This window comes from Ambystoma mexicanum, chromosome 1q, assembly GCF_040938575.1.
Source record: "Ambystoma mexicanum isolate Mex_15411 chromosome 1q, UKY_AmexF1_1, whole genome shotgun sequence".
In the NCBI taxonomy this organism is placed as follows: domain Eukaryota; kingdom Metazoa; phylum Chordata; class Amphibia; order Caudata; family Ambystomatidae; genus Ambystoma; species Ambystoma mexicanum.
Genome location: NC_090922.1, coordinates 1,340,651,181 through 1,340,676,098, shown reverse-complemented (window position 1 = coordinate 1,340,676,098; position 24,918 = coordinate 1,340,651,181). Strand labels below are relative to the sequence as shown.

Sequence of the window (24,918 nt, the reverse complement as noted above, 5' to 3'; positions counted from 1 at the left end):
GGTGTAAACACTGCCATCCGGAGTATCTCTCCTCACTCAAAACCCTGTGAACCTTGCGCAAAAAGCGTATTATTGACACAAAAGCAGCTTATTATGCCAACGCAATTGAGGGTGTCCCCAACGAGAGCACAACCCTCTTCGACATGGTCAGACACTGCGCCAGGCCTAACCCAGACCTCACTGGAGAAATGCAATAGTATTAGCAGCTTATTCCGCGACAATATTGCCAAAATCAGCACTGTCACCATTGAGGACCTCTCCGACACCCTTGCATCCCTCAAACCCACAGCCTACTCAGACGATCTACTCCCAGCCACCATCATCAAACAGCTCTAAGGCCGTGCCCTCAACACACTCCTTAATATCGTCAATGCCTCTCTCGCTGAAGGCTCCTTCCCGGACTCTCTAAAAAAGGGCCGATTCGCCCCCTCTTGAAAAAGCCCTCACTCGATACCGATGACCTAGCAAACTACAGAACCATCATGAGCCTCCCTTTCATAGGGAAGTCATCAAAAAGGCTGCAGACAATCAATTGCTGGCAAAAATGGACCTCCTCTGCCTCCTCTGTGACTACCAATCAGGGTTCTGCCCCAAATGTAGCATGGAAATTGCCACAGTTCAGGAGCTAGATGACGCACTTCATCTTACGGATAGAGGTGACTCCTGCCTTCTCGTCCTCCGCGACCTTTCAGCAGCGTTCAACACAGTCAACCATCCCACGCTCATCTCGATCCTCGCCACCAGAATGGCCTCACAGTAAAAGTCCTCGACTGGTTCTCATCATGCGTCGCCAACAGAATCCAAGTAGTCCAAATGGGGCTGTTCAGGTCAAAACACCTACCAGTATCTTGCGGTGTACTGCAGCACTCCATTCTCCCACTCATTATCTTTAACCTTTATACGGAGACCCTTGGAAATCTCTTAAATGACCGCAGCATTCTCCATCCACAAGTATGCCGATGACCCAGCTGTACCGGAAAGTTACTGGCCTCAAGACATCTGTCGTCTCCGCTGCTGCTTGGAGACCATCCAGACCTGGATGTCGTCCGCCTACCTAAAACTCAACCCCACCAAAACGGAGTATGTCCTCATCGGCCCTTGCTCCAAACAGATCATCCAAAATTGGCTCAACAACATGAACCTAGATGGATTGACCCCCAAGCTGACCAACTCAGCCAAATCCCTAGGCTTCATGGTCGATAGCGGTCTCTCCCTCCAAAAACACGTGGCCAAGAAAGCCCAAACTGCCTGGCTCTAAATTTCCACACTTGGGAAAATCAAACCCTTCACCCTCCCGCCCCCCGATAACTTCCATACAGTAGTCCAGGCACTGGTCATCTCACACATTTACATGGGCAACGCCCTCCTCATCAAGCTCCCAGCCATGTACCTGGCTCCCCTCAAAGCTGCCCACCACTGCAGATTCAACCACATCACCCTCATCCTATGTGATCTCCACTGGCTCCCCCTCCCGGCAAGGATTCTCTTTAAAACTGCGTGCATCACATACAAAGCGGTCTCCAACGGAGCACTATCTTACCTGGCAGCCGAGCTATCTCAAGAGGTCCCTGCACCTCCCATAGCTCAACCAGCAAAAGGTTAGAGTCTGCACTTACCAGTAAGGAAAGGACTAGAAAGCGGTCCTCCTCCCATGTCCCACCACTCTGGAACTCACCCTCCTTGGAGAAACTTACTGCACCTTCCATAATGCAAAAATCGTAAAGACATGGCTCTTTTATTGTTTCCTCCCCCAGGACACAAACCCTGACAATCCTCCACAGTCTCCGTGTGTCTCTGTCTCTCTCCGTGTGTGTGTGTGTCTCTCTCCGTGTGTGTGTGTGTCTCTCTCCGTGTGTGTGTGTGTGTGTGTGTGTGTCTGTCTCCGTGTGTGTGTGTGTGTGTGTGTGTCTGTCTGTCTCTCCGTGTGTGTGTCTGTCTCTCCGTGTGTCTGTGTGTGTCTGTCTCTCCGTGTGTCTGTGTGTGTCTGTCTCTCCGTGTGTCTGTCCGTGTCTGTCTCTCCGTGTGTCTGTCCGTGTCTGTCTCTCCGTGTGTCTGTCCGTGTCTGTCTCTCCGTGTGTCTGTCCGTGTCTGTCTCTCCGTGTGTCTGTCCGTGTCTGTCTCTCCGTGTGTCTGTCCGTGTCTGTCTCTCCGTGTGTCTGTCTCCGTCTGTCTGTCCGTGTGTGTCTGTCTCTCCGTGTGTCTGTCTCCGTCTGTCTGTCCGTGTGTGTCTGTCTCTCCGTCTGTGTGTGCGTCTGTCCGTGTCTGTCTCTCCGTCTGTGTGTGCGTCTGTCCGTGTCTGTCTCTCCGTCTGTGTGTGCGTCTGTCCGTGTCTGTCTCTCCGTCTGTGTGTGCGTCTGTCCGTGTCTGTCTCTCCGTCTGTGTGTGCGTCTGTCCGTGTCTGTCTCTCCGTCTGTGTGTGCGTCTGTCCGTGTCTGTCTCTCCGTCTGTGTGTGCGTCTGTCCGTGTGTCTCTCTGTCTGTGTGTGCGCCTGTCCGTGTCTGTCTCTCCGTCTGTGTGTGCGTCTGTCCGTGTCTGTCTCTCCGTCTGTGTGTGTGTGTGCGTCTGTCTGTCTCTCCGTCTGTGTGTGTGTGTGTGCGTCTGTCTGTCTCTCCGTCTGTGTGTGTGTGTGTGCGTCTGTCCGTCTCTCCGGGTCTGTGTGTGTGTGTGCGTCTGTCTGTGTGTGTGGGTCTGCGTGTGGGTCTGCGTCTGTCCGTGCGTGTGGGTCTGCGTGTGGGTCTGCGTGTGGGTCTGCGTGTGGGTCTGCGTGTGGGTCTGCGTGTGTACGTCTGTGTGTCTGTGTGTACGTCTGTGTGTCACCCAGGAAGGGGACTGGGACTATCTAGTCCCAGTCCTCATCCCTGGTGCCAGAATAACAAATTAATTACCCCAGGTAATGTTCCTTCTACTGGATGTTCCTCCCGTGGATTCCTCATCTTTGATATACAAATATCCTGCTTACAGTCTCTAAAACATTTCAACAGCAACAGGCTCTGTGCAGCATCGAGTCAATGTCCCTCGACAGTTTACATTCCCATGCCTGGACAGGACGTTGATGATGGTATAAATAAAACACATTGCACCCGTTGCCTCAGTTCTACTTTTTGCCTCTTTCTACACAGACAACTCGAGGATTACCAAAATCTGCATGGGTGTTCAAAGAGTATATAAAAAAAAAGAATTCACTCACATTCAGAGGGGTAGGCTGGGAGGGCAATGAGAAATCCATGGGAGAAACATCCAGTAGAAAGAACGTTACCTGGGGTAAGTAATTTGTATTTCTAATGGGTGGTGTTCTCCCGCAGATTCCTTATCTTTGATATAGCACTTTTATAGGTGGAGTTGGGTCAGGTGGATTTTTTTTTTTACAATATTCTAATTATTGATTTATATTGTGCAAAGCCACTCTTCCAAACTGAGCGTCTTGACCCAACAGAGTGTACAAACAGTAATGTTTTGAGAAAGTATGTGGGGAGGACCAAGTTGCAGCATTACAAATGTCTTGCACTTGTACACCTCTTTGGCATGAGCCCTTAGATTTTCTGGGACATCTTTTCCAACCATAGATTAGCTTTCTGAAATACAAAGTAGGATCCAACGTGACATTTGCTTAGTCACAGCATGGCCCAAGCCTTTGACCTGTGTAACCAATAAACATCTTGCCTGACATTTGAAATCCTAGAAATATAAAAGCTAAGAGCCTTTTAACAGCCAACCTACGTAACCCCTCTTCCTGTTTATAAGGATGAGGAAGTGGATAAAATGCTAGCAAATTATTATTTTTGAGTCCTATGGAATTCGGACTCTCCCTTGGGAATGAGTGAGTGGTGGTCCCTCAAGACTACTTTCTCTTTGGAAAATATAGTAAAAGGAGATTTTTCATGACAAAGCCTGCAGTTCACACAATCTGCTAGCACAAGGGATGGCTACTAGAATGGTCTTAAAAGACGATACTGAGTGTGTAGATAGACATGTGTAAAACACATTGAGGATTAAAGAAACAAAACAATTGTCTCCTTTCACGTTTAAGTGTTGGCTGTATTGGAACAGCTATAAGACACCTACCACAAGTAAGAACACTGCCAATGAGCATGGAAATTGGAATACCATAAGGTACGTCAGTGCTTTTGTAAATGCCATTTCCATTTCAGAAACCGTATACAAAATATCCAATTGCATTTAAAGAATGGGACGATAAGAATTAAAGATACATTGCACTTTTGACCCAATATAAACATAACAATATAGAAACTATTTTTTTAACATACTCCAGTAGGAGATGGCTTAATTCGTTGCACAGGGGGAATTTAAAGGACTTACAATAATAAGAAAATCACAAGGTATGTGCAAACATCTAATTTTGAGAGGACATATTAAAGGTTTCTGAGGGCGCTGTTATAGTGAATGATAACCAAAGATTTACATGAACTCATTTTTCAAATTCTCAAATTACAGAGATTGTTTCAGAATAGATCACAATAACCATTGATTCAATAGTAAATAAAGATTGATCTTGAAAACATATTGAAAAACTGGATAGAAGAGTGTGCTTTCAAGGCAATCCAAATTAAAGAGACAACCTTGGGGGATAATTTGCATCTATTTAGGATAATAGAAGCGTCACCAGGGTGATGTGTGAATGAATAGGTGGATTACTTCAAACGAGAGCAATTCTCCTCCCCAAAACATATCACATAGCTTCCTACAGCCTCCCTCTTGCCATCTCGCAAACGCACCTTTCTCCAGACCCGGGGTGAAATCTCCATTGCCAAAAATGGGGGTAAATGGCGATGGGTACATAGTGATTCCCTTAGATCCCACCAACTTATCCCAGGTGTCTGGCATTAGCTTGGGTATTGTGCTTTCATAGAGGTGCTGGGGTCTATTCACTTTTGGCAGCCAAAGCACTTCTGCTAGTTTGCGATGAGCCACTGCCCTATCCATTCTCACCCAGAGTTTATCTTGCTGGCTTTCTTCCCCTTTCAACCATTCCCTAATGATTCGGAGCGGAGTTGCTTCATAGTATCGCCAAAAATTTGGTAACGCTAATCCTCCCTCCCTCCCTCTTTGGAGCCATCAATAAACTACCACTGGATCTCTTCCCTTCCCAAACAAAATCTTTAGTCAGGGTGTCCACCTCCTTAAAAAAGTTTGAGGGGACCGGCTGCGGGATCGCTTGAAATAGGTACAGTAGCCGAGGGAGTGTTACCATCTTTACCGCCGCTATTCGCCCCAACCACGATACCCTAAGACCCCGCCACCTTTGGTAATCCCTCTTAATTGCTAGAAGAGGGGGGGGTAGTTTGCCGAATACCACCCGGCTAAGGTTGCTGTAATTCTCACCCCTAAATATCTAATCCCTCCCGGGCTGACAGAAGATGAGTGCTTCCCTTTAGCTCATCCCGTTCCCCTCCCCTTAGCGTTAGATTTAGGACCTCAGATTTGTTAGCGTTAATCTTTAATCCTGAGACCTACCCAAATTTTTCCAGCAAGGTCATGCTAGTCTGAAGCGATTCGCTCGGCGCCGTCAGCATGAGCAACATGTCGTCAGCGAAGGCTGCGACTTACTGTTCCCCCTCCTCCCCGAACAGGATGCCCCGTATCCCCGCCGCCTCCCTTATTGCCTGCAGAAGAGGCACCAAATAATTTGCGTAGAGAATTGGGGATAGCGGACAACCCTGTTTTGTTCCCCTCTGTAGATTTACCCGTCTGGAAGGAGTCCCATTCACCATTATTCTAATAGAAGGGGCTTGGTAATTGACCTGGACCATTGTCATGAATTCTCCCCTAAAGCCCATCTTCTCCATTACACGGAACAGGAAGGACCACTCCACGCGGTCAAATGCTTTTTCTGCATCGAGTGCCACCAAGACCACGGGAGTGTTCGTTCTCTGGACTTTTTCGACTAAATGGGCTACCTGTCTGATATCTGCTGTTTGTCTGCCTTTGACGAAGCCTGCCTGATCGGGATGTATCAGAAGAGGGAGAATGGCATCTAATCCATTTGCCAGAATCTTTGTATATATCTTTGCGTCAATATTGATCAAGGCAATGGGTCGATAGGCTCTCTGTTCTGGGTCTTTATGCGGTTTTAGGACGAGGGTCACCTTAGCTTCCTGCATAGACGGGGCAATTCTACCCGACTGCCGTAACATGATCAAAAAACGTACGCGCCCGTATGCCCCTGGGCCTGGTTGCGCTTGATAAATAAACCAAATACAAACACTAAAGTGAGTGCAGTTCCTTTGAAAGTGTTTTAATATACAGTGAATATTAAACAGCATGTGCCAATGCTGGAGAACAGATTAGCTAAATCACAATTGGTGTTTAGTGAAAACAATTTTAGCACAAACTCCAAGTTGTGAAAGAAGAACATACAATGGTTATGGTAACCCAGATGAAACACAAGTTCTGGGAATGTGGAGATTTAGAAGATGTGGTCTGGTAATCGCACCCCCCCACCCCCTCATTGTGAGCTAACCCGAAACTGAGCAACTGGAGCGGCTGCACCTTTAGAGACTGATAGCCAGCTGTGCTATAGGGAGTTGAAGCAGCATGCTTACATTTCTGAGAAGGGAAACAGAACAGACCAACGGCAATCTAAAGTAGACGTTAGTGCAGAATCCATAAGAAAGGCAACAATAATTGTGGGTCTACTAGGTGAACCAGTATAGCAAACGTGCTTAGCATTTCGAAACACTTGTCTGGGGTTGCTGTACACCTTGGTGGTGCCAGCAAATACTGAAGAATGTTAATTAGAAGACCTCAGGGAAGTCATTGGTAAAGGAAATGACAATGGGGACCACAGACCAACACCTCTTTGTAATACAAGTGTCAAATTGGTACTAACACCCCTCCTTGGTATGAAAGTGCAGTGAATGTCGTGACTGGAACCACTCCTTTCAGAGCAAGGAAGTATGTGAATTGTGGGAGACGAAAGTCTGCCTGCAAACCCCTACTTCAATGGAGGCCCATGTTGTGTCCAAGCACAGCATAGGGCTCCGTTAATAAGAGAGACACTTTCATGTATAGCAGCAGGAAGATGGGTGGGACTTCGAAGTATATTTTGTCATCCGTCCCATGCCTGTTGCCAAGCGCTCTGATTCTGACCCGAAGCATCACTGAAGATTGATGGTGGGGACCCAAGATTGGTCTATTAAGATGAGCTTAGCCTACGCCAATCGCTGGGGCCCATTTGGCTTTAAATGAGGGCTGAAGTCATCTGAAGACTTTGAAAGGAGTAAGAAGAAAGACATTTGGACCCAAACTTATATCTTCCGCCAGTGAAGGAAGACCAGGAGTTCCACGAGGGAAGCAATATCCCTCCCCTAAACATCTCACAGGAAACAGTGGGAGATACCAGACTCAGAGGACCCATCCAGCAGCTCCAGAACCTGTACCCAGCCAGCACACAGCGTGCCCTGCTAGATTCTGCCAGCAAGCTTCCGAGGTGGTAAGTGCCAGAGAGTATGGCTGTTGCCTGCAAACACTGAGTATTGGGCCATCCACCTTGAAAAGACACTAGCCCTGCGAAGAAGCTAGGAGGAGTGCCACACAAGCATCATCCAGCATCCATCTTTTAAGGACATTTTAGACAGTCGAGTTCTCGAACCGCATCCGGCTGAAACGCTGACTGTTGTCACGGCCCAGTTGCCAGAGCCGTCCGAGACGACTCGACCAGCATTCCAGATCCGCCAACCAGCACAGAGACAATGATTCTTGGCCCGAGCCGCCACGCCAGACAACCTGCAGATGTCCGTCCAGCCTTGCTTGCCGAACTGCCTGCCGCCTGGTACCCGCAGCTGTCTCCTGACACTAACTCAGTCTCCCAGGCTGCAAAGTGCCCTGGAACAGTCTTGACGCTGTCGAGCACCAAGAACTTCTTTATCACCAGGTACATTGTGGTTCTGCCCCCCTGGTCCTTCTCCAAAGGCCCTAGAGACAGTTATGACCCTTTGCCCCATTGGTGTTGAAACCAAATAATCTTGAACTAGAACACTGATTACTTTACCAACTACCCTGCTGTCAGTATCCAGAGTGCATCCCTTTCCTTAGTGAAACTCTCTGTCCTGTGTTCCTTTACAGTGTGGGTTGTAATTGTAGTGTGCTAGAACTGTCCGTTGTAGTATAAAAAAGTAGATATTTTTTATACGATCTTGACTGGACAGTATCTTTTATAATTGGGTAAGAATTGTATTTTTGCTGTGTTACAACTAACCAACCATCCACAACCTTACGGAGATAAGCCTGCCGCTCCGTCCATGTTACCAAAATTGGACCTGGTGGTCTTATAATTTACTTGTATTACAATCTGTTCGGATCCCTTCTGGTGTACTAGAGGTGTGGGATTGATTGATGGTTTAGAAACCGATATTTATCCCTGGACCACTGGTGTCCCGGATGTTGATTCGTCACAGGGAGGACTCCAGGCAATGAGGCTGGTAATTATCATGGAACCGGGATTGTTCTTTACCATGCAACTCGGGCCAAGGTAGGGTGACGAGAGGTTACACCCCATACCACCCCCTAAGCCCAACATCCACTGGCTAAGAGTGGTCCGTAGCCTTCTGCATCTCCACCTTGATAGGATATGGCATTTGTAACACACCTATACACAAGTATTTCAAGGCGCGACGAGGCAAGGAAGAGGGGGCAGAGGGAGGACAGAGACAAGGATCTTACTAGGCCAAGTGACATTGAGATTGTGCATGTGCAGGGGAGGGCGCAGTGCTGTACATGGGATCAAAACAATAAGAAGTGCGGCCAGCAGGTAGCAGGTGCAAGGGTAAGTGCAGACAGCAGGTGTCCAAAAGGTGCAGGTAGGGGGGATTGTAGGGGTACAGATACAGACCCAAGTGTAGGGGTTGCCGGGAGGCAGTGCGGGTGTGCAACTGGAGAGGCTGTTCCAGAGAGAGGCCCCAGCTGAAGAAAGAGATCTACCACCAACTCGTTGCTTGGAGAAGCAACTGACCCCGTGGGAGTTGGAAGCATCTCAAGAAGGCCTTGTGGACAATGCAGAGGGTCTTCAACTTGACCTTTGCAGCCACTGGGAGCCAATGCAGAGATTTCGGTGCTGGAGAGATACGATCCCTGGACTTGAGGACAAGGACAAGTCTCCCAGTCCTGCTCTGTATGAGTTGCAGAGGGCGGAGAGTAGAAGCAGGCAGATTTAGAAAGAGGCTGTTGCAGTAGTCCAGCCTAGAGAGAACCAGAGCTCTAGAGACTAGAGCTTCTGGGGGAAGTAGAGGAAATGAAGAATACCTCCGAGGAGGTGCAGTTGTTAGTTTGACTTCTTAGAGAGGTCACAAAGATGTGAGGAGAAAAAGAGAGTGTAGAGTCGAAGATGACTCAGAGGTTCTAAGCCTCACAGGTGGGAGCAGGAAGAGGGCCAAGGGAGGCTGGCCAGAAAGTGACAGGAAAGGAGGGTGCAGGTGTGCCGATGAGGAGAATCTCCGTCTTACTGGCATTAAGGTAGAGATCGTTGGCGGCACACCACTACTGGATAGCAGACAATCAGAGATGAGAGAAGGAGAAGAGGTGGGAGAGGGGAGCCTGAAAACAAGCTGAGTGTCATCTGCATAGCACTGAAACTTGGAGCAGAGAGCAGCAATGTGGTGGGTAAGAGGAGCCAGGTATTGGTTGAAACAGCCAGGGAGAGCGGTTAGACCCCTCGGGAACACCACAGGTAGAGAGCAAGATAGAGGAAAGGAAGGACCCAAGTTGGACCTAGGAGGGTCGATCAGAGGAAGGTCGTCATCAGGCCAGGGCCAGATCGGTGATACCCAGGTTATCACGGAGATGATTGAGCAGGATGGCATGGTTGACGGTGTCAAAGGCAGAAGAGAGATCGAGTAGGAGGAGAGAGGGGAGATTAGAATCAAGGATAGAGAGCAGGTCTTCATGAATGTACAGGAGAGCAGTTTCCGTGCTTCTGGCTTCTCTGAAGCCAGACTGATGGTCATGGAGACAACCAACAGATTCAGTGTCAAGATTAAGCTGGGAGATGGCCAGCTTTTCCAGTAGTTTGCTCTGGAAAGGAGTGATGGAGATGGGGGTGATAGTTAGCTGGGCAGGAGGGGTCGGCTGAGGGTTTCTTGAGAAGAGGGTGCACAAGAGAGTGCTTCAGGGGGGAAGGGAAGGCTCCAGTGGCGAAGGAGTGCTTGCAGAAGTCAGCTAGGGAGGGCAGGAGAAAGGGTGTCAATGTGGTCCTTAATGGTTTTGGAAGAATAGGGAAGAACCGGTTTTAATGAGAATTTCATAGATCAGACTGGTCTAGAAACCTCATATGGGGAGAACAGAGGAAAGGAAGAGAAAGAGGGAAAGGTGGCCACAGGGAGGCCCAGAGGTAGAGGAGAGAATAGAGGGAGAAGGAGACTAGAGGGTGGACAGGATGTCCTGGGTTTTATAGATGAAATGAAAAGCCAGTGCAGTGCAGAGGGCCTAAGAGGGGGGACAGGAGAAGTAGACACTGCAGCAGGATTGGCCAGCTGCTCCTTGCAGATTTTAAAGAGTTCGGCTGAGTCGTTACATGCCACAGAGACGCTGCATTTGATGTGGGTTCTCTTGTTAGTGCAGACAGAGAGCCGGTATTGCCTCTGGAGCAAGCGGCAGGCTAGTTTTCAGAGGATGCACAAGAAGCCAGCCATTTCCTCTCAGCCACCCTGCACTTGCGTTTAAGAGTGACGAGGTCAGAGTCATACCAGGAGTTGCACTTGGTTTTGGGCTTCAAGCGGATCCTCATGATAGGGGCAAGAACATCAAGAGTATCAGAGATAGAAGAGTTGAGCATGGAAAGGGCTGTGTCAGGATGGGAGTCAGCTAGAGGAGGGGGAGAGAAAGTGGCAGTGAAAACCTCAACTGACACACGCTTCATGGGTCGGATGACTGAGAAGGTAGGTGGCAGTGCTAGAGTTAGCTTGGCCTGAGGGGTAGGGCGGGAGAGAGATCACTCCAGAAGAGAGGAGTGGTGAGGGGGAATGAGAAGGGGAAGCTCTGAGGAGATCAGAACATCCAGAGTGTGCCCTGCAGTGAGTCGGCCAGAGGGGAGAATAAAGAGAGTTGCAGAGGTTGCGAAAGAGTCCAGAGGAGGGACACAAAGCATCCAGGTGGATGTTAAAGTCCCCAAGAAGGAGTTGAGTTGAGTGGTTGAGGCCAGGAGGGAGGATGAAAAGTCCGCCAACTCAGACAGGAAGGCAGTGATCTGACCAGGTGGCCGATAAGATAGTAGCTACGGTAAGAGTGGCCAGGAGAGAGAATCCTTGACAGTCCCTAGAAGCAGCCAGGGGAGTTAATCACAAGTTATACTTCTCAGATAAAAAAAATAAAAATGTAAATGTGATGAAGGTAGCATGAGGTAGTAAGATGAAATCAACCCACCCCTTGATATAAATAATTATTTAACCAAGCATCTGAAAACATTCACCCGACTCAATTATATAAAAACGTATAGAAAACACTTAATGGTACATTAAAACAATGACAAACTGAAATAATGCAAATTTGTGTAATACCTGTTTCTCGGAACAGGCTTTTTTCTTTTTTGAAGGATCTTCAGATTCATCACCATCGTCCTCATAATCCTCATCTTCCTCCTCCTCCTCTTCACACTCCTCATCCTCCTCTTCCTCATAAACATCTTCAATCTCAGCTCCAGAATCTTCCTCCTCAGAATCATCCTCCTCATCTGAAGTATCACCCGAATGCTTACTGTTTGTGATGCTTTGGTCCGAAATTAGGAGTACTTGTAGTCCATTTTTTAGCCTAATAAATCTAGGACAAATCATGTACATGTACACATGAATGCCGTATACAAAAGTTAAAAAGCAAAATATGAATGCATATGATAAAAGCCTATGAATTGTCCATAAGTGAAGCAAATCGGAAAAAAGACCCGAATTCGGTGCATGCACAGCCCCTTCCTTTTCTACACTACAGTGTATTTAAAGTGCCAATCTGTTCCTTTGCCTCAATTGGTCCCCTTTACCTCCTTCCTCAGAGCATCGCTAAAAAGGAAGGCTCCATTTTATGGCCCTCACCAGCCGGCCCACCTCCACATCTCTCACTCCTTTCGCTCTCAAAGAGACGGCGCCCTCCCCACTACCATCATCATCATCATCATCATCATCATCATCAGTCTTCCCAGCTGCTTAAAGATTTTACTGTTAGTTTTGCCAGCCGGTATTTCCTTCTACCTTGCCAGGTTTGTTGCTAGGTTGCCATTGCCATTACCTACCTGCCAAAGGAAGCCTATCCAGCCCTCCTCGCTTTCTGCCCACCCATTCTTCCATTCCCTCTTCCCACCACCTTCTTGCCCCTGCACACACCTTCCTTTGTCCCCTGCAATTGGTTCATGAAAAGACATGAGATCGACCCATCCCTTGCTAAAAATAATTATTTAAATGAGTATATACAAACAAGCAACATTCAATCATATAATTTATATAAAACACCATCCAACCACCAACAAATCACATAGCAGAACCATAAAACACATACTCTAGCCTGTATAGATTTCACTAACTTGGGGAAAGAACTGCATCAGAGGCTAGAATCATTACCTTCCTTCCAACCTCTGGTAATCTGTAGAAGGAAACATGAGGCGAACGTACAAGAACCACATGGACACCGCTTTGGCGGCAAGTCCCAGCAATGTGAGTCATTATGAGAAGACACATAGGGAACACTGCGAGTTTAAAGAGTTTACATTAACATTTGACAGCCGATCTATGGTAGACAGCACAAATTTCCTCCTCTCGACAAATAGTGGCCATCCAGTCTCCAGTGTCTCAGGTATAGCAGACTTTGCACTCAAACAAAGCAAAGACAAGCAGTTGCTGTTTGTGCACTTTAGGACATACATGGACAGCCAGATCTGGAAAGATTGGCACTATACAAAACACTTTGGATGTTACATTGGAAAGCCTTTTCTCAGCCTTTCAAAGTTCCCTCCTTTGTGACTGATGAGTCACAAAGCATGTCGCCCAAAGAGATGGCAGTAAGCCTAGCATACTCCAGTGTCAAGGTCAGGGGGAGTCACTAGAGGGATAGAAGGGCACAACAGAGAGGAGCTATTCATAAGCAGGAGGCGGCAGTAAACTTTATGGGGGGGGGGCAGTTATGAGTGGATCAGCAATCCTACAATCACAACATCTTTCTTAGGCCAACCCCTACATCTTGCAACCACCCCCTGAGCTATGAGCTATGTCCAAACACTATCCAGTCGCAGTGGCGTTTCAGATGTGATAATAGGGAGCCGGCTCTTTAGTAGCTGCTATGTCTGCACATATCCAACTATGCAAATCTACATGGAAACAGGACGCATTAACAACGGCACATACTCCATCAGCAGCTGGGCTGTGCACTTCGGACTGGATGGCTGACAAGGCATTGGTGGTGAAGTTAGCAAAAACCTCCAACGATGTTGACAAGTTCAGGAAAGATCTCTCCTGTCTTCCAAATTCCAGTCACTGATGGGCACACCTCACAACCTGGAGGACTGATGTATGATCGGAGAAGGCATTTGATGCCCTGCAGGGTGCAACAGGAGTGGCAGTTTACGTTGGAGGGGGAGTGGAGGAGTGTGATAAAAAGGGAGGGGGTGTGGCAGTACATGTAGGGCCCGAAAAATAGGTCTGGCTGCAGGTGCCCACCCAATCATTGGGAAGCAATGTGCATGTAGTAGGTTCCACAAAGCCAATAGAGTTCCTGAGAGGATAGTAATTGGGCAAGGCTACCATTGCGGATATGTCTGGGGACATTGGGAGGAGAGTTTTGTTGTAGAAGGAAATCCAGGTACCTCTTCTGGGTGAGGCGGCTAGTTCATGTTCCTAGTCTTATGTATGTTTTCACTTTGCCCACAACACAGGGACCAACCCATACCAGTGATATTAATCCACTTAAAACAGTACCACAGATCAATGCGACAGGGTCAGGGGCTTGACTTCGTCAGGCAAAGAGGGAAACCCTCCCAACCGGATGTTGGAAGACTACCACATATGCGTGATGAGGGAGTTGAAAGGGCCACAGTCCTGAAACACCGCCTGAACGGGACGTGAAGGATGCCTTTGGTTCAAATATCTTTTGCACAACTCCTAGTCATGCCATTGCGGACCAGAGCTCCCTTTCACTTATCTCAGGTCTTCTAGTGCTAGAACGCTGGCTGGCTGTGAAACAGTCACAGTTATCAGTAGCCACAAAGAGTCCACTGACAATCTATATACACACCAGTGGAGAAATGCCACTTACTGCAAGAACAACAGAAGAGAGCATGAAACCAACACCAGACAGAGTGGACCACAGGGCTGCATCAAGCCCCACACAAGAAAAGAGGGGTGGGTCCAATAGGGTTTTTCAAACCTTGACCGATGTTAACCCAACCACCGGAAGATGCACAGGGCTAGAATCCGTCGAATCCCAGAATTAAATGATAGTGGAGGGAACAGAGGAAACGGGTATAACAAAAGGTGTTCAGGGCAAGTCAGGAGGTGTGAAGGCAGACCGAGAAACTAGGAGGAACAAGGAAACTGTAGCAGAGTGCTGAGGTGTAGACAGAGAGAGGTACTAACAGAGAGACTGAGGCGGTGATTGCGAGTGGGAAAGGGAATTGCAGATAAGACTTACCAGTCGAAGGAAGAAGTAGGGCAGGACTGAGTGTGATAATATCAGAAGGACAGAAGAAAAGCGGGAACGTAGAAGGAGAAAGGGTAACAGATCTGATAGAGCGAGGGGTTGAGAGAAAGATGCGATCTTCTGAGAGCAGAGGTACGGCGAAGGAAGGTAGAATGAAGAGAGGAAAATGGATCTAGGAATAGTGAGAGCATGGACAGAAGTGGAGAAATAGGAAAAGGATTAGATAAAAGCACCATCGAAAACCCTACTGATAAGATCTTGGAAGAGTACAAAACCCTTAGAGATGGTGTCGGCCTTTAGGGCGTCTCCTAGAGTTCAGGCAAACAACTATATAGAAGGGATTACAAATATTTAGTCTTCACCCACAAGCTGGGAGTCAGGAAAGCATGGATTAGGGCTGAGGAAGCCCATTGAAGATTGATGGACCTGGCAGGGAAACCCACAACCCACTACCTGAAACCAGACAGTCGCACAAAGAGACTTTTACTATCATTCAATAACAATCCATGAATCTTCCTTTGTATTGGAATTATTTAAAGCCATCCTGTGACATCACGGTCGTCATTGTTTTGATGGTGGCAGCTGCTGTGATTTTTCCAGTGTGAACTAGGTGCCGCTGTCTGAACTGTTACCCCAACTGACCAAATTGGCTGGTTATGCCACCAGGGACAGGACTTAATCAAGGTGAGCCGATGCATTAGAGCATTCTAACAGCACTGCTTCAATGTTGCAGGCAAACATTTGCATCAAGTTGAAACAAATTTTTCTCCTCAACCCCTCCTCCCCCACCGACCATTTCCAGGGGCGCCAGCAGCAGCAGGAAAATGACACATCCAATCTCATTGAGGGCGATAAGACTAAACATTGACCGAACTGCTAGGTCATAGTGGGCCCGTTACCAGATGTTCTGCCTGCACGCAAACTCATGCTTGGGTAACCCCAAGGCAACCCTGTCCCTTTGCTCGGGTGGCCCCAAACCTCACAGACCGTCATGAACCCCTGGTACATGGATAAAGGCTAGGGAGTGGGTGCAGCCAAACTTCTGGTGCCAGGAATCTTTGTTCCAGCCTGAGTTTTGAGGATGGAAGATTTAGGTGGGTTCAGATGCAGACCCAGTGCTATTGACCCCTGTTTGTGAACACAAGTTGTAGTGAGGCGTTGCTGTTGCACAAGAGCACTCACTCAGACCTGGGTATGCTAGTGCTATGGGCCCAAAATATGTCAGAAAGGTGTCAAACATTTCTTGGCGTGAGATGGCGAAACCAGGTCGAAGTCCTTTGAACTTGTTGATGTGCAAGCTTGGAAGCAATTATCCTGCTATGGCAGCATTGACTTGTCACATTGAAACAATGATTCCAAGTGCTGCTGCTTCATTTCCGCTCTAGGAGTATAAACCTTACCAGATGCTAAAGTATAGTCAGTGTAAAGACCCTGGGCATATTTATCCTTCACTCAAAATTATCAATTTTCAGATTTGAAGCTCCTGCTTGAAACGTCACTTTTTAGGGCAGAAGCACATTCCAGCATTCATGTCAAATATTAAGAGAAAGGGGCCACCTTACAGGACCTCAGTACAATATTGACTATCACAACTGGCATTTTTTGCATATGGTCATAAGGACTACTTGTTCAAACCTTTTAGGTGCACCAATACATACTTCTTTAAAATAGTTTAAAATTAAAATACAGGATGGTAAAATATATCTCACATATTAACGCTCATCGAACTTTTAAAAACCAGTTCACGGTAATAGTATCCAGCATGCAATACCAGTTAGGTAATATATCGGGCAGGAAAAGCAACGTATATCTTGTTAAGGATTTCAATCAGGCGACCCACACCCTGGTCTCGGCCTAGTATGCAGAGCACGACTGAAAGGCATATCTTTTTATATTGATTCAATATTGAGATGGTACACCACTCATATAACACCCCCTTTTCAAATGCCCTGGGTCACAATAGACCATGAACCAGGCTGGTTGGTAAAATACAATATTTATTTATTTTAAAATTCAAAAGAAATCACACACACATTTTAATATGGGGCAGCAATCACCAATGAGGTGATAATTACAATGAGAATATGAGCAATGAACAGGGTTTAACAAGGTTACTCACCGTAGTGACCACCTTACTCCTAGTCCATAGTCCCCTTTCCTCCATACTTATGGGATAGCTCTCCGTCCTGTGGGATGGGACCGGAGAACTTTGTAAAAAGCATCCAAAATTTTGCAAAAATGTGTACTTCCTCTCTTTCTTGCATGGGGCCCGGCACGCGGCCGTAACCCCGCCCACCTTGGCTCCACCCCGCCCATCAGTCCTTTTCTATCGCCATGTCTAAGACCTATTATCAATAACAGAGGAACCTTATTAGAGGGGAGTATGGAGGAAAGGGGACTATGGACTAGGAGTAAGGTGGTCACTACGGTGAGTAACCTGGTTATACTCCTACGTCCCGTCCCCTTTCCTCCATACTAATGGGAGATTCCCAAGCACTCCTTACAGGAACAACGGGTGGATGAAAATACCCCTTACTGAAACAGGTTCTTCAGCACAGCCTGACCAAACTGAGCATCAGTTGCTTACAAAAAGCAGATGGGGAGGCCCAAGTAGCTGCCCTAGTGATGGACTACCAGGGGACATTTCTGAAAAGCAACCATGGCTGCCTAGCCCCGCACCAGGTGTGCATGAATACCCTTAGGTTTCAGCCCTTGGACGAAAGACTCTGTAATGCAGGCGGCGATCCACCGAGAAATAGTCACCTTAGATGCCTGCTTACCCAGAGGGTTACCAAAAGTCACAAACATTGAGAACTCATAAGCTCGGAAGTTCTGTCCAGATAGAACTTAAGAGCCCTTCTGACATCGAGACAATGCAGAACCCTTTCTGCCTCTGAGGTAGGGTTCAGAAAAAAGACCAGCAGGGGGACCGACTGATTCAGATGGAATTCTGATACCACCTTCGGCAGGAAAGCAGGAAATGTCCGTAGGACTACCTTATCCTTGTGAAAGACCAAAAAGGGATACTCCACCGACAAGGCCTGAAGCTCACTGACCCGCCTTGCTGACGTAACGGCGACAGAAAAGGACACTTTCCAGGACAGGTACTTGAGGTCCACAGTGGCCATTGGCTTGAAAGGCCTTTGACACCACGCCGTCAGGACTACATTTAGATCCCACGACGGGTGCGGACTACGAATTGGAGGATAGAGGCGTATCAAGCCTGCAAAATGCCTCTTAATCACTGGGTTACTCAGAGAGTAAGAGCATTGGTCCGTAGAAAGGCAAGCGGAAACCGCTGAAAGGTAAGTTCTGCATGACAGAACATGGACAACCAACTCTGCTAAGAAGGATACAAAGGACAAAACCGCGTCGACTGTAGCCCCCCTTGGGTCCAACTGCCTGTTTAAACACCAATGACAGAACCTGAGCCATTTGCTTCTGTACAGGGACCTAGTCGAGAGTTTTCCGACTGCCTGGATAATACGCATGTTATCCGCAGGCAAGTTAAGATGTTCTAAAGACTTGAACTCAGGCACCATGCCGCCAAGCTGAGCGATTGTGGGGAGGGGTTCCACATCTGCTGTTCCCCCTGATGAAGATCGGGGGTCACTGGTAACCTGATCGGCGGTTACAGACAGGTGTTGAAGTTCTGAGAACCAAAACCTGTCCGGCCACCATGGGGCTATGAGTAGAAGGGAACAGTTCACTGAGTTCTTCAGCTTCCAAATTGCGCGGAGAACTAGAAGCAGAGATGGGAAGGCGTAAGCTCTCATGTTGTACCATGGATTCTCGAGAGCATCCCCCAGAGAGGAGGCTCCCAGCCCCCCTCTGGAGGCATACTGAGGAAGCTTCCGGTTTACCGCCGTAGCGAAGAGGTCCACCTCCGGTGTGCCCCGACGCAAGAAAATCCATGAGAGGACCTCCGCTGCAACTCCCACTCGTAGCTGACCATTGTCCGCCAGCTGATGGCATCCGCTGTGACATTCAGCTGGCCCGGAATGTGCACTGCAAGCAGCCAAACACCATGAAGCACAGCCCACTCCCAAATGTGGATGGACAGGTCCAAGAGAGGGGAAAACTTGGTTCCCCCTTGCTTGTTGATGTAGTACATCGACACCACATTGTCCGTGCGTATGCGGACCACCTTGTTGAATATGATCAGTCTGAACGCCCTGAGCTCTAGGAAGATCGCCAGAAGCTCTAAATGATTCATGTGGAGGAGCTTGTCCTGAGGTGACTAGAGATCCGGGACCTGAAGAGGATCTAATGTCGCACCCCAGGAGGGAGGAGTCAGTCGTGATCGTCACCGTAGGGGCTGGGTCCTGGAACCCCGCACCCACCGACAGGTTGCTGAGAGATGACCACCATTCCAGGTCCACTCTCATGGAAGCCGGAATCATTATCAGCTTGGAATCCGGGTCCACAGGCCGACGCCAAGAACTCCGAAGAGCCATCTGAGTCTGCCTCATCTTGAGACAAGCAAGAGGAAGCACCAACACGCACGAGGCCATGAGGCCCAGACGCCTCTGGAACCACCAGGCTGACATGCTCTCCGACTGCGCAAACATCTGACACGTGGCTAACAGATCCGCCATTCTGTCCCCGGTCAGGTACACTCTGCAGTCGATCGTGTTCCAGCGAAAACCCAGGAAAATCAAGTCCTGCGAGACCGTCATGGAAGATTTCCACCAGTTCACCGACAGCCCAAGATGGAACAAGAGCTGAAGGAGAGACTGAAGATTGCCCGCTGCTTTCAACGGGCAAGGACTGCGTAAGAGCCAGTCGTCCAAATACGGATAAACATGGATACCCTGCAGACAAAGATAGGCTTCAAATCACCGACATCATCTTTGTGAAGACACACGGTGCCGAGCTGAGGCCGAAAGGAAGCACTCGAAACTGGAAGTGCTCCTCTCCCAAAGAGAAACGGAGATATCTCCTGTGTGGATTCCAAATCAGAATATGCATATACGTATCCTGAAGATCCACCACGCTGAGCCAATCGCCCATCTGCAAGGAGGACCGTTTCTGGCTGGGCGTGATCATGTTGAATTTCTCTTGGGGTAGGAAAAGCTTGAACTGGGAAAGGTCTAGGATGGTGCGCAGGCATAGCCTGGTTGGGTGTGGGCACCGTAAATAGCCGGCAGTAGAAGCCCTCCCCTCGCTCCCCAAGGGGAACGGTTCTACAGTTCTGAGCTCCAGAAGTTTCTGAACCTCAGCTTTGAGGGAGGGCGAGCCCGACAGCTGAAAAGGAGGGTTGAAGGGTGGGGTAGGGATAAGCGGAAGCCCGCCCGAGTGACTAACAAGACCCATCGGTCTTTGGTGATGGTCTGCCACGCCTCCCAATGAGATGCAATGCGTCCTCCCACCGGGGTCTCGTGTGAGCGCGGAGAGCCCTCATTTTGTAGGTTTTTCAGTGGTGTTGCCACCTGAACCTGAGGAAGAGGCTGAGGAGCGGGAGAAAAACCGAGTCCGTTGTTACCTCCGGCAGTTATTCTCCGAAGGGGTATCCACTCTGCAAGATTTCCGGTCTAGGAAGCCCCTAAAGCCAGAGGGTTGACTTTGCGACAGTGGTCTCTGGGACCTGAAAAGGGTTTTAACTAGGACTGACAAGGACTTAGCTGTCTGGGTGCTGTCCTTCGTTTTGGTGAGCTCCACATCCGTTGTGGATTGAAAAAGCTCCTTACCGTCAAACGGCAGGTCCAACACCTTGTCCTGTACCTCCTTCGAGAACTTGGTGGTATGCAACCATGCCTGCCGAGAGGTGTCAACACCCAGCTTAAGGCCCGAGCCGACGTGATGAGCCGCAGCCTCAAGCAGATCCTGGGCCAAGACTCTGGCGTCAGATAAACCCGCCTTAAAGTCTTCCAGCTTCTTGACCGGAATGAACTCCTCGAACTCCGACAGACCTTCCCACATCTTCATGTTCGCTCCCGCTAACACCAGTTCCGCGTTGGCCTGCTGGAACTGCAAGGCAGAGTTAGCGAAAATCTTCCTCCCAAGGGAATCCAGGAGTTTGTCCTCTTTCCCCAGAACCTGAGTCACCGTCGTAGAAGAGGACGCTGCAGGCCTGGACTGCAAAGTGGCTGTAGCCATCACTATGGAGGAGGGGGGCGGACAAGATGACAGGGTCACTTCTTCCGAAGAATGCAGCCTGTAACACGCGTCAATTTTCTTACTGACGAAAAGTCCAGAGTGCGGCTTTTCCCAGACTCTGCAGACCTCGGCCAGAACGCCCTTCTGCAAGAACAGGTACACTCCAAAGGAGACAGGGTGAACACCCCAGAAAGCACGCCCTCCTGCACCGGAACATCCAAGAAGCACATCATGTCCAGTACCCGATCATGAAAAGCTCCAACAGAGCGGGGCAGGTCCTCGTTGTCCTGATCGCCTTGCGCGTCATCCAACAGGTCAGGATCTTGCTGAACCGTGTTGGGCGCTGCCTTGTCCACGGGGGGACAATGGGAGCAAAGGCGGAAGAGTCGGGGAAGGCACCGTAGGCAAGGGAGGTGCCGGCGGAACCACCGGAGGAACAGGTGGAGCCGGAGGCGCGGACGGACACATCCCCCTAAAAAGCCCTTAGAAATATTCCCTCATGGGGTCGGTACGCATGATCGTCTGAAATTTGCCGAAAAAGGCGTCCTCCGGGGACTTTTTTTGAACCAGAGGAGGCCTCTCATGAGGAGGATAATTCCAGGGACGTAACGGGCAAGGGTGCCACACCGCCCCCTCCACCGACGTATCCACATAAATCAAAAGGTGCCGACCCCACAGGCAACAAAACATTGTGCGGAAGGGGCATCCGAGCATTCCAATCAAACTGTCCGATAAGGTTGAGCACAAGGAACTCTATGTTCACCCACGGAACCAAGCCCTACACCTGAGGCTGATGGCGTAGTTGTAGGGGGTAGCGCCCAAAATGGCCGCCGCAGTCGTGGCGGGAACGGGCGCCATTTTGTCATCACCTGAGGGGAACTGCGGCATGCGAGGAAGTGAGGCAGGGGTCCCCGTCGATGGATCAGGGGTCTTAACTTTAGCCTTAACATAAGGAACCTCGGCTGAGCCGGTACTATGTGGCCTGGAATGTTTCTGCGACATACCAATCTCCAAATTAGCCTTCCCAGGAAGGACCTCGCCACTGCCGGTAAAAGAAGAACTTTCCTTCTTTGCCCCCTCAACAGATATGGCGTTGCAACAAGAGCGGAAACGGTGAGAAACAACCTTCACCAATAAGGCCTTGGCAGGCCTCTCAGAAATGTTGGTAACTTTAGCCTCTGTGCGGGGGACCTCGGTCCAGTAACAGCCTTACTGGCGCAGGCCTCGAACATCTGTTCGGTAACACCAAGCCAGCCGAGGCCTCGGGGCGAACCATGGTCTTATTTTTGAGGGAAGCTGACAGAGGGGATTCAGAGCAAGCTCCGGTACCACACAACTCAGTAGAACTGGGTCTACAAGCAGCCCCCACAGCAGGGGCCTCGGAGTATACTCCGGTATCCACAGGCCCCTTATGGAGACCCTTGGAGAAAACGCTGGTATAATTATTAGGCCCAACGGGCACCTCAGGGCGTGCCCCGGTGACAGAGCGATCAATGCCCCTCCCGGCATGGGAGGAACCCGGAAAGGTGTCTCCCGGCCGGGTGCTCTGAAGAGTAAAGAACTTACTGGGCGTCTCTTCTTTTCGTCGATGAACGCTTGAAAATGCGAAGGAGGAGTTTGACGGAAAACCTCCTCCCACCGCTCCAACCGACACTGAAGAGCCCGGACCGAAAGGGAATCACAGTAAAAACAGGAGTCCCAACGGTGATCTGGACCCAAACACTCTAAACAAATAGGATGGGGATCCGCCCTCGCGAAGCGTCGGTGACACGATGAACAATCTGGAAAGTCTAGTTTGAACGACAAAGACTAGTACACGATCGCTAGAGAGAGTCAGAGGAAAAATGGAAGAAAATCTTCCGCGGATGCAAGTGCGTCCAGTCCCAAACGAGCGGAGAAAAGGAATGATGGGCAATGCGCGGGGCGGAGCCAAGGTGGGCGGGGTTCCGGCTGCGTGCCAAGAAAGAGAGGAAGGACACATTTTTGCAAAATTTTGGATGCATTTTACAAAGTGCTCCGGTCCCGTCCCACATGACGGAGAGATGTCGGGGACGGGACGTAGGAGTATACCCTTCTAGTGGAACATATACACAGCACAGCGGAATAGGAGCACTTTTTGATTTAGGGCAGATAGCACCCAAGTTAGAATTTCCCCCGCAATGTTTCCTCAACCCACAAATAATCAATTCTGAGTGGATAAACAGAAGCGGCAGGTAATCAGGAATAAGAAACAGGAAATTGAACCCAAAATCTGACTTTCCCTCCCCAAATAAAAGAAAATTTTAAACCCCTTAAAATGTTATGAAATGACACTCGGAAATGGACAAATAATTAATGTGTTTTAACAAACTTGAAGCAGATATATTTCCTCACTAAAGCAACAATGCAAAGACTAATAATCACAAAGAATGGGTTACCAAGAGCATACAGTTAAAAAATAAGTGTAAAGTTTAAAACAGATAGCAGCAAAATGATACGTAGGAAACTTTGCAATTTTTCAATTCCTGCCTGAAATTACCCAAACGGTTTTTAATAAAAAATGGGTGAAATACAATGATTGGTTGGGGGATACCTATAGATCACAGGTACAAAATGGAAGTGAAAGTAAGTCTCTAGCTGGTAAATTGGGTAAGTTTGCAAGGTAATCGAACTGTGAAATAGGAAAGGAAATCAGTTGTGACAAGAACAGTTTTACTTTACACTAGAGGCCACTAAAGAGGGACACAGTAAGCTCCAGGGTTGATTCACAAGTTCAACCCTCTCACCCCAGCGCCCAACCTTGGCGGAACCAGTCCGATCACTTGAAAGATGACTAATGGCTTCGGATTACACAAGACAAAATTACTAAAGAGCTGGTGCTAGCAGTAGAAATCAATGGCAGGGTTGCAAGGATGATTCTGACAGTTTGAACAAGTTATCATGATAAGGATAGGGTGACTTAGAGAGTGGGATAAGGGCAAAGACAAGATAGGCTATGGGTTTAGATGGGGTAGGGATGATACTTACAGTCCACTTTAGTTGGGGATTTTGGACCGTCAATGATTCGGGTCACTACACGGCAGCACGCCTGGCAAACAGCTGGGCAGTTCTGGTCACTGGATGGCACTTCTGGACTGGCAATTCTGGTCACTGGATACTAAAAGGTCAGCTGGATGGCAGGATGCATGCAGTTAGAGGTATCAGGATGCTTCCCAAAAACCACAGCTTTCCCCTTTTTAATGGGAGATTAGTGGGTTTTCAGAATTGAGGACTTGCTGGAGCAGGATCAGCAATGCTTTGGTTTTGCGGTGGGCCCTGGAGTGGGGTCAGCAATGCTTGGCCTTGTAGTTGGGATCTGGAATCTGGATGGATGGAACAGGAACGTAGTGCAGGAACGTCAGGAAGAGTGTGTGTCTAGAGTCTTGTCAGGGACCCTCATTTATAATGCATAGTGACATCAAAGTATATGACTGGGGCAGGCTAACTAAATATGCCTCTAACAACGGGATTGAACAAGGGCGATAGTCTCCGCCTCGCTCTCAGCTGGTTGGATCTCAGGAAAATGATGTCGGATTCATGAGGTAAGTTTTACAATGTCCAAAAACCTCCCACAGTTGCTTTAACTAAAATCCGATTTTGCCACAAACATACATTTGTACAATTGCAATCTCTTAGCAAATTATATACCCAGGTTACATCTTTTGTGCAGCACATTGCAGTCCAATCCTCCAGTCCGTGAGACCGTGATTCGCCCTTGTACCAGTTTTTTGCGCTTTTCAATGGGATTAATATTACTCGAAATCCTATAACTTTATACATAGGTGTGGATTATCATAAGGGATGTATGTACAAAAATTAGCATTTGCAACATGGATGCTTTTCTTGTAATCCGCCATACTTCGCCTTTTCTGTCCAAGGTATCAATGAATTCTACCAAGTCTTAAAAGTAAGCCCAAAAAAAAACCCAACAATCACTTTTACACTGAAAATTCTACATTTTCACAAAGTCTTGCTGCAGAGATAAAAGTCTTTAAAGTTTATTTATGAAATAGTCTTTGGAAACAAATGGCAGTCCTTTGTCACTGGATCTTTTTTTTACCTTCCTTCAACTGCTATCAACTGTCATTTCCTTCAAAGCAAGGTGGGGTTTCTAAGCTTGATTGCAGGTTTTATTGCCCCTTCGCAATTCAAACTTCTTTGCCGTGGGAATCCCAT

General features: G+C 48.4%; 1 protein-coding gene across 1 annotated transcript in view; it reads right to left on the bottom strand.

Annotated features, from left to right (window-relative positions):
* The window catches only part of NRDC (nardilysin convertase), a 1,236,039-nt gene that overhangs the window by 1,133,844 nt on the left and 77,277 nt on the right, over positions 1–24,918 (bottom strand). The window contains exon 2 of the mRNA XM_069642204.1: positions 11,508–11,766. Coding sequence (XP_069498305.1) covers positions 11,508–11,766 — 259 coding nt within the window. The remainder of the gene's footprint in view (positions 1–11,507; positions 11,767–24,918) is intronic.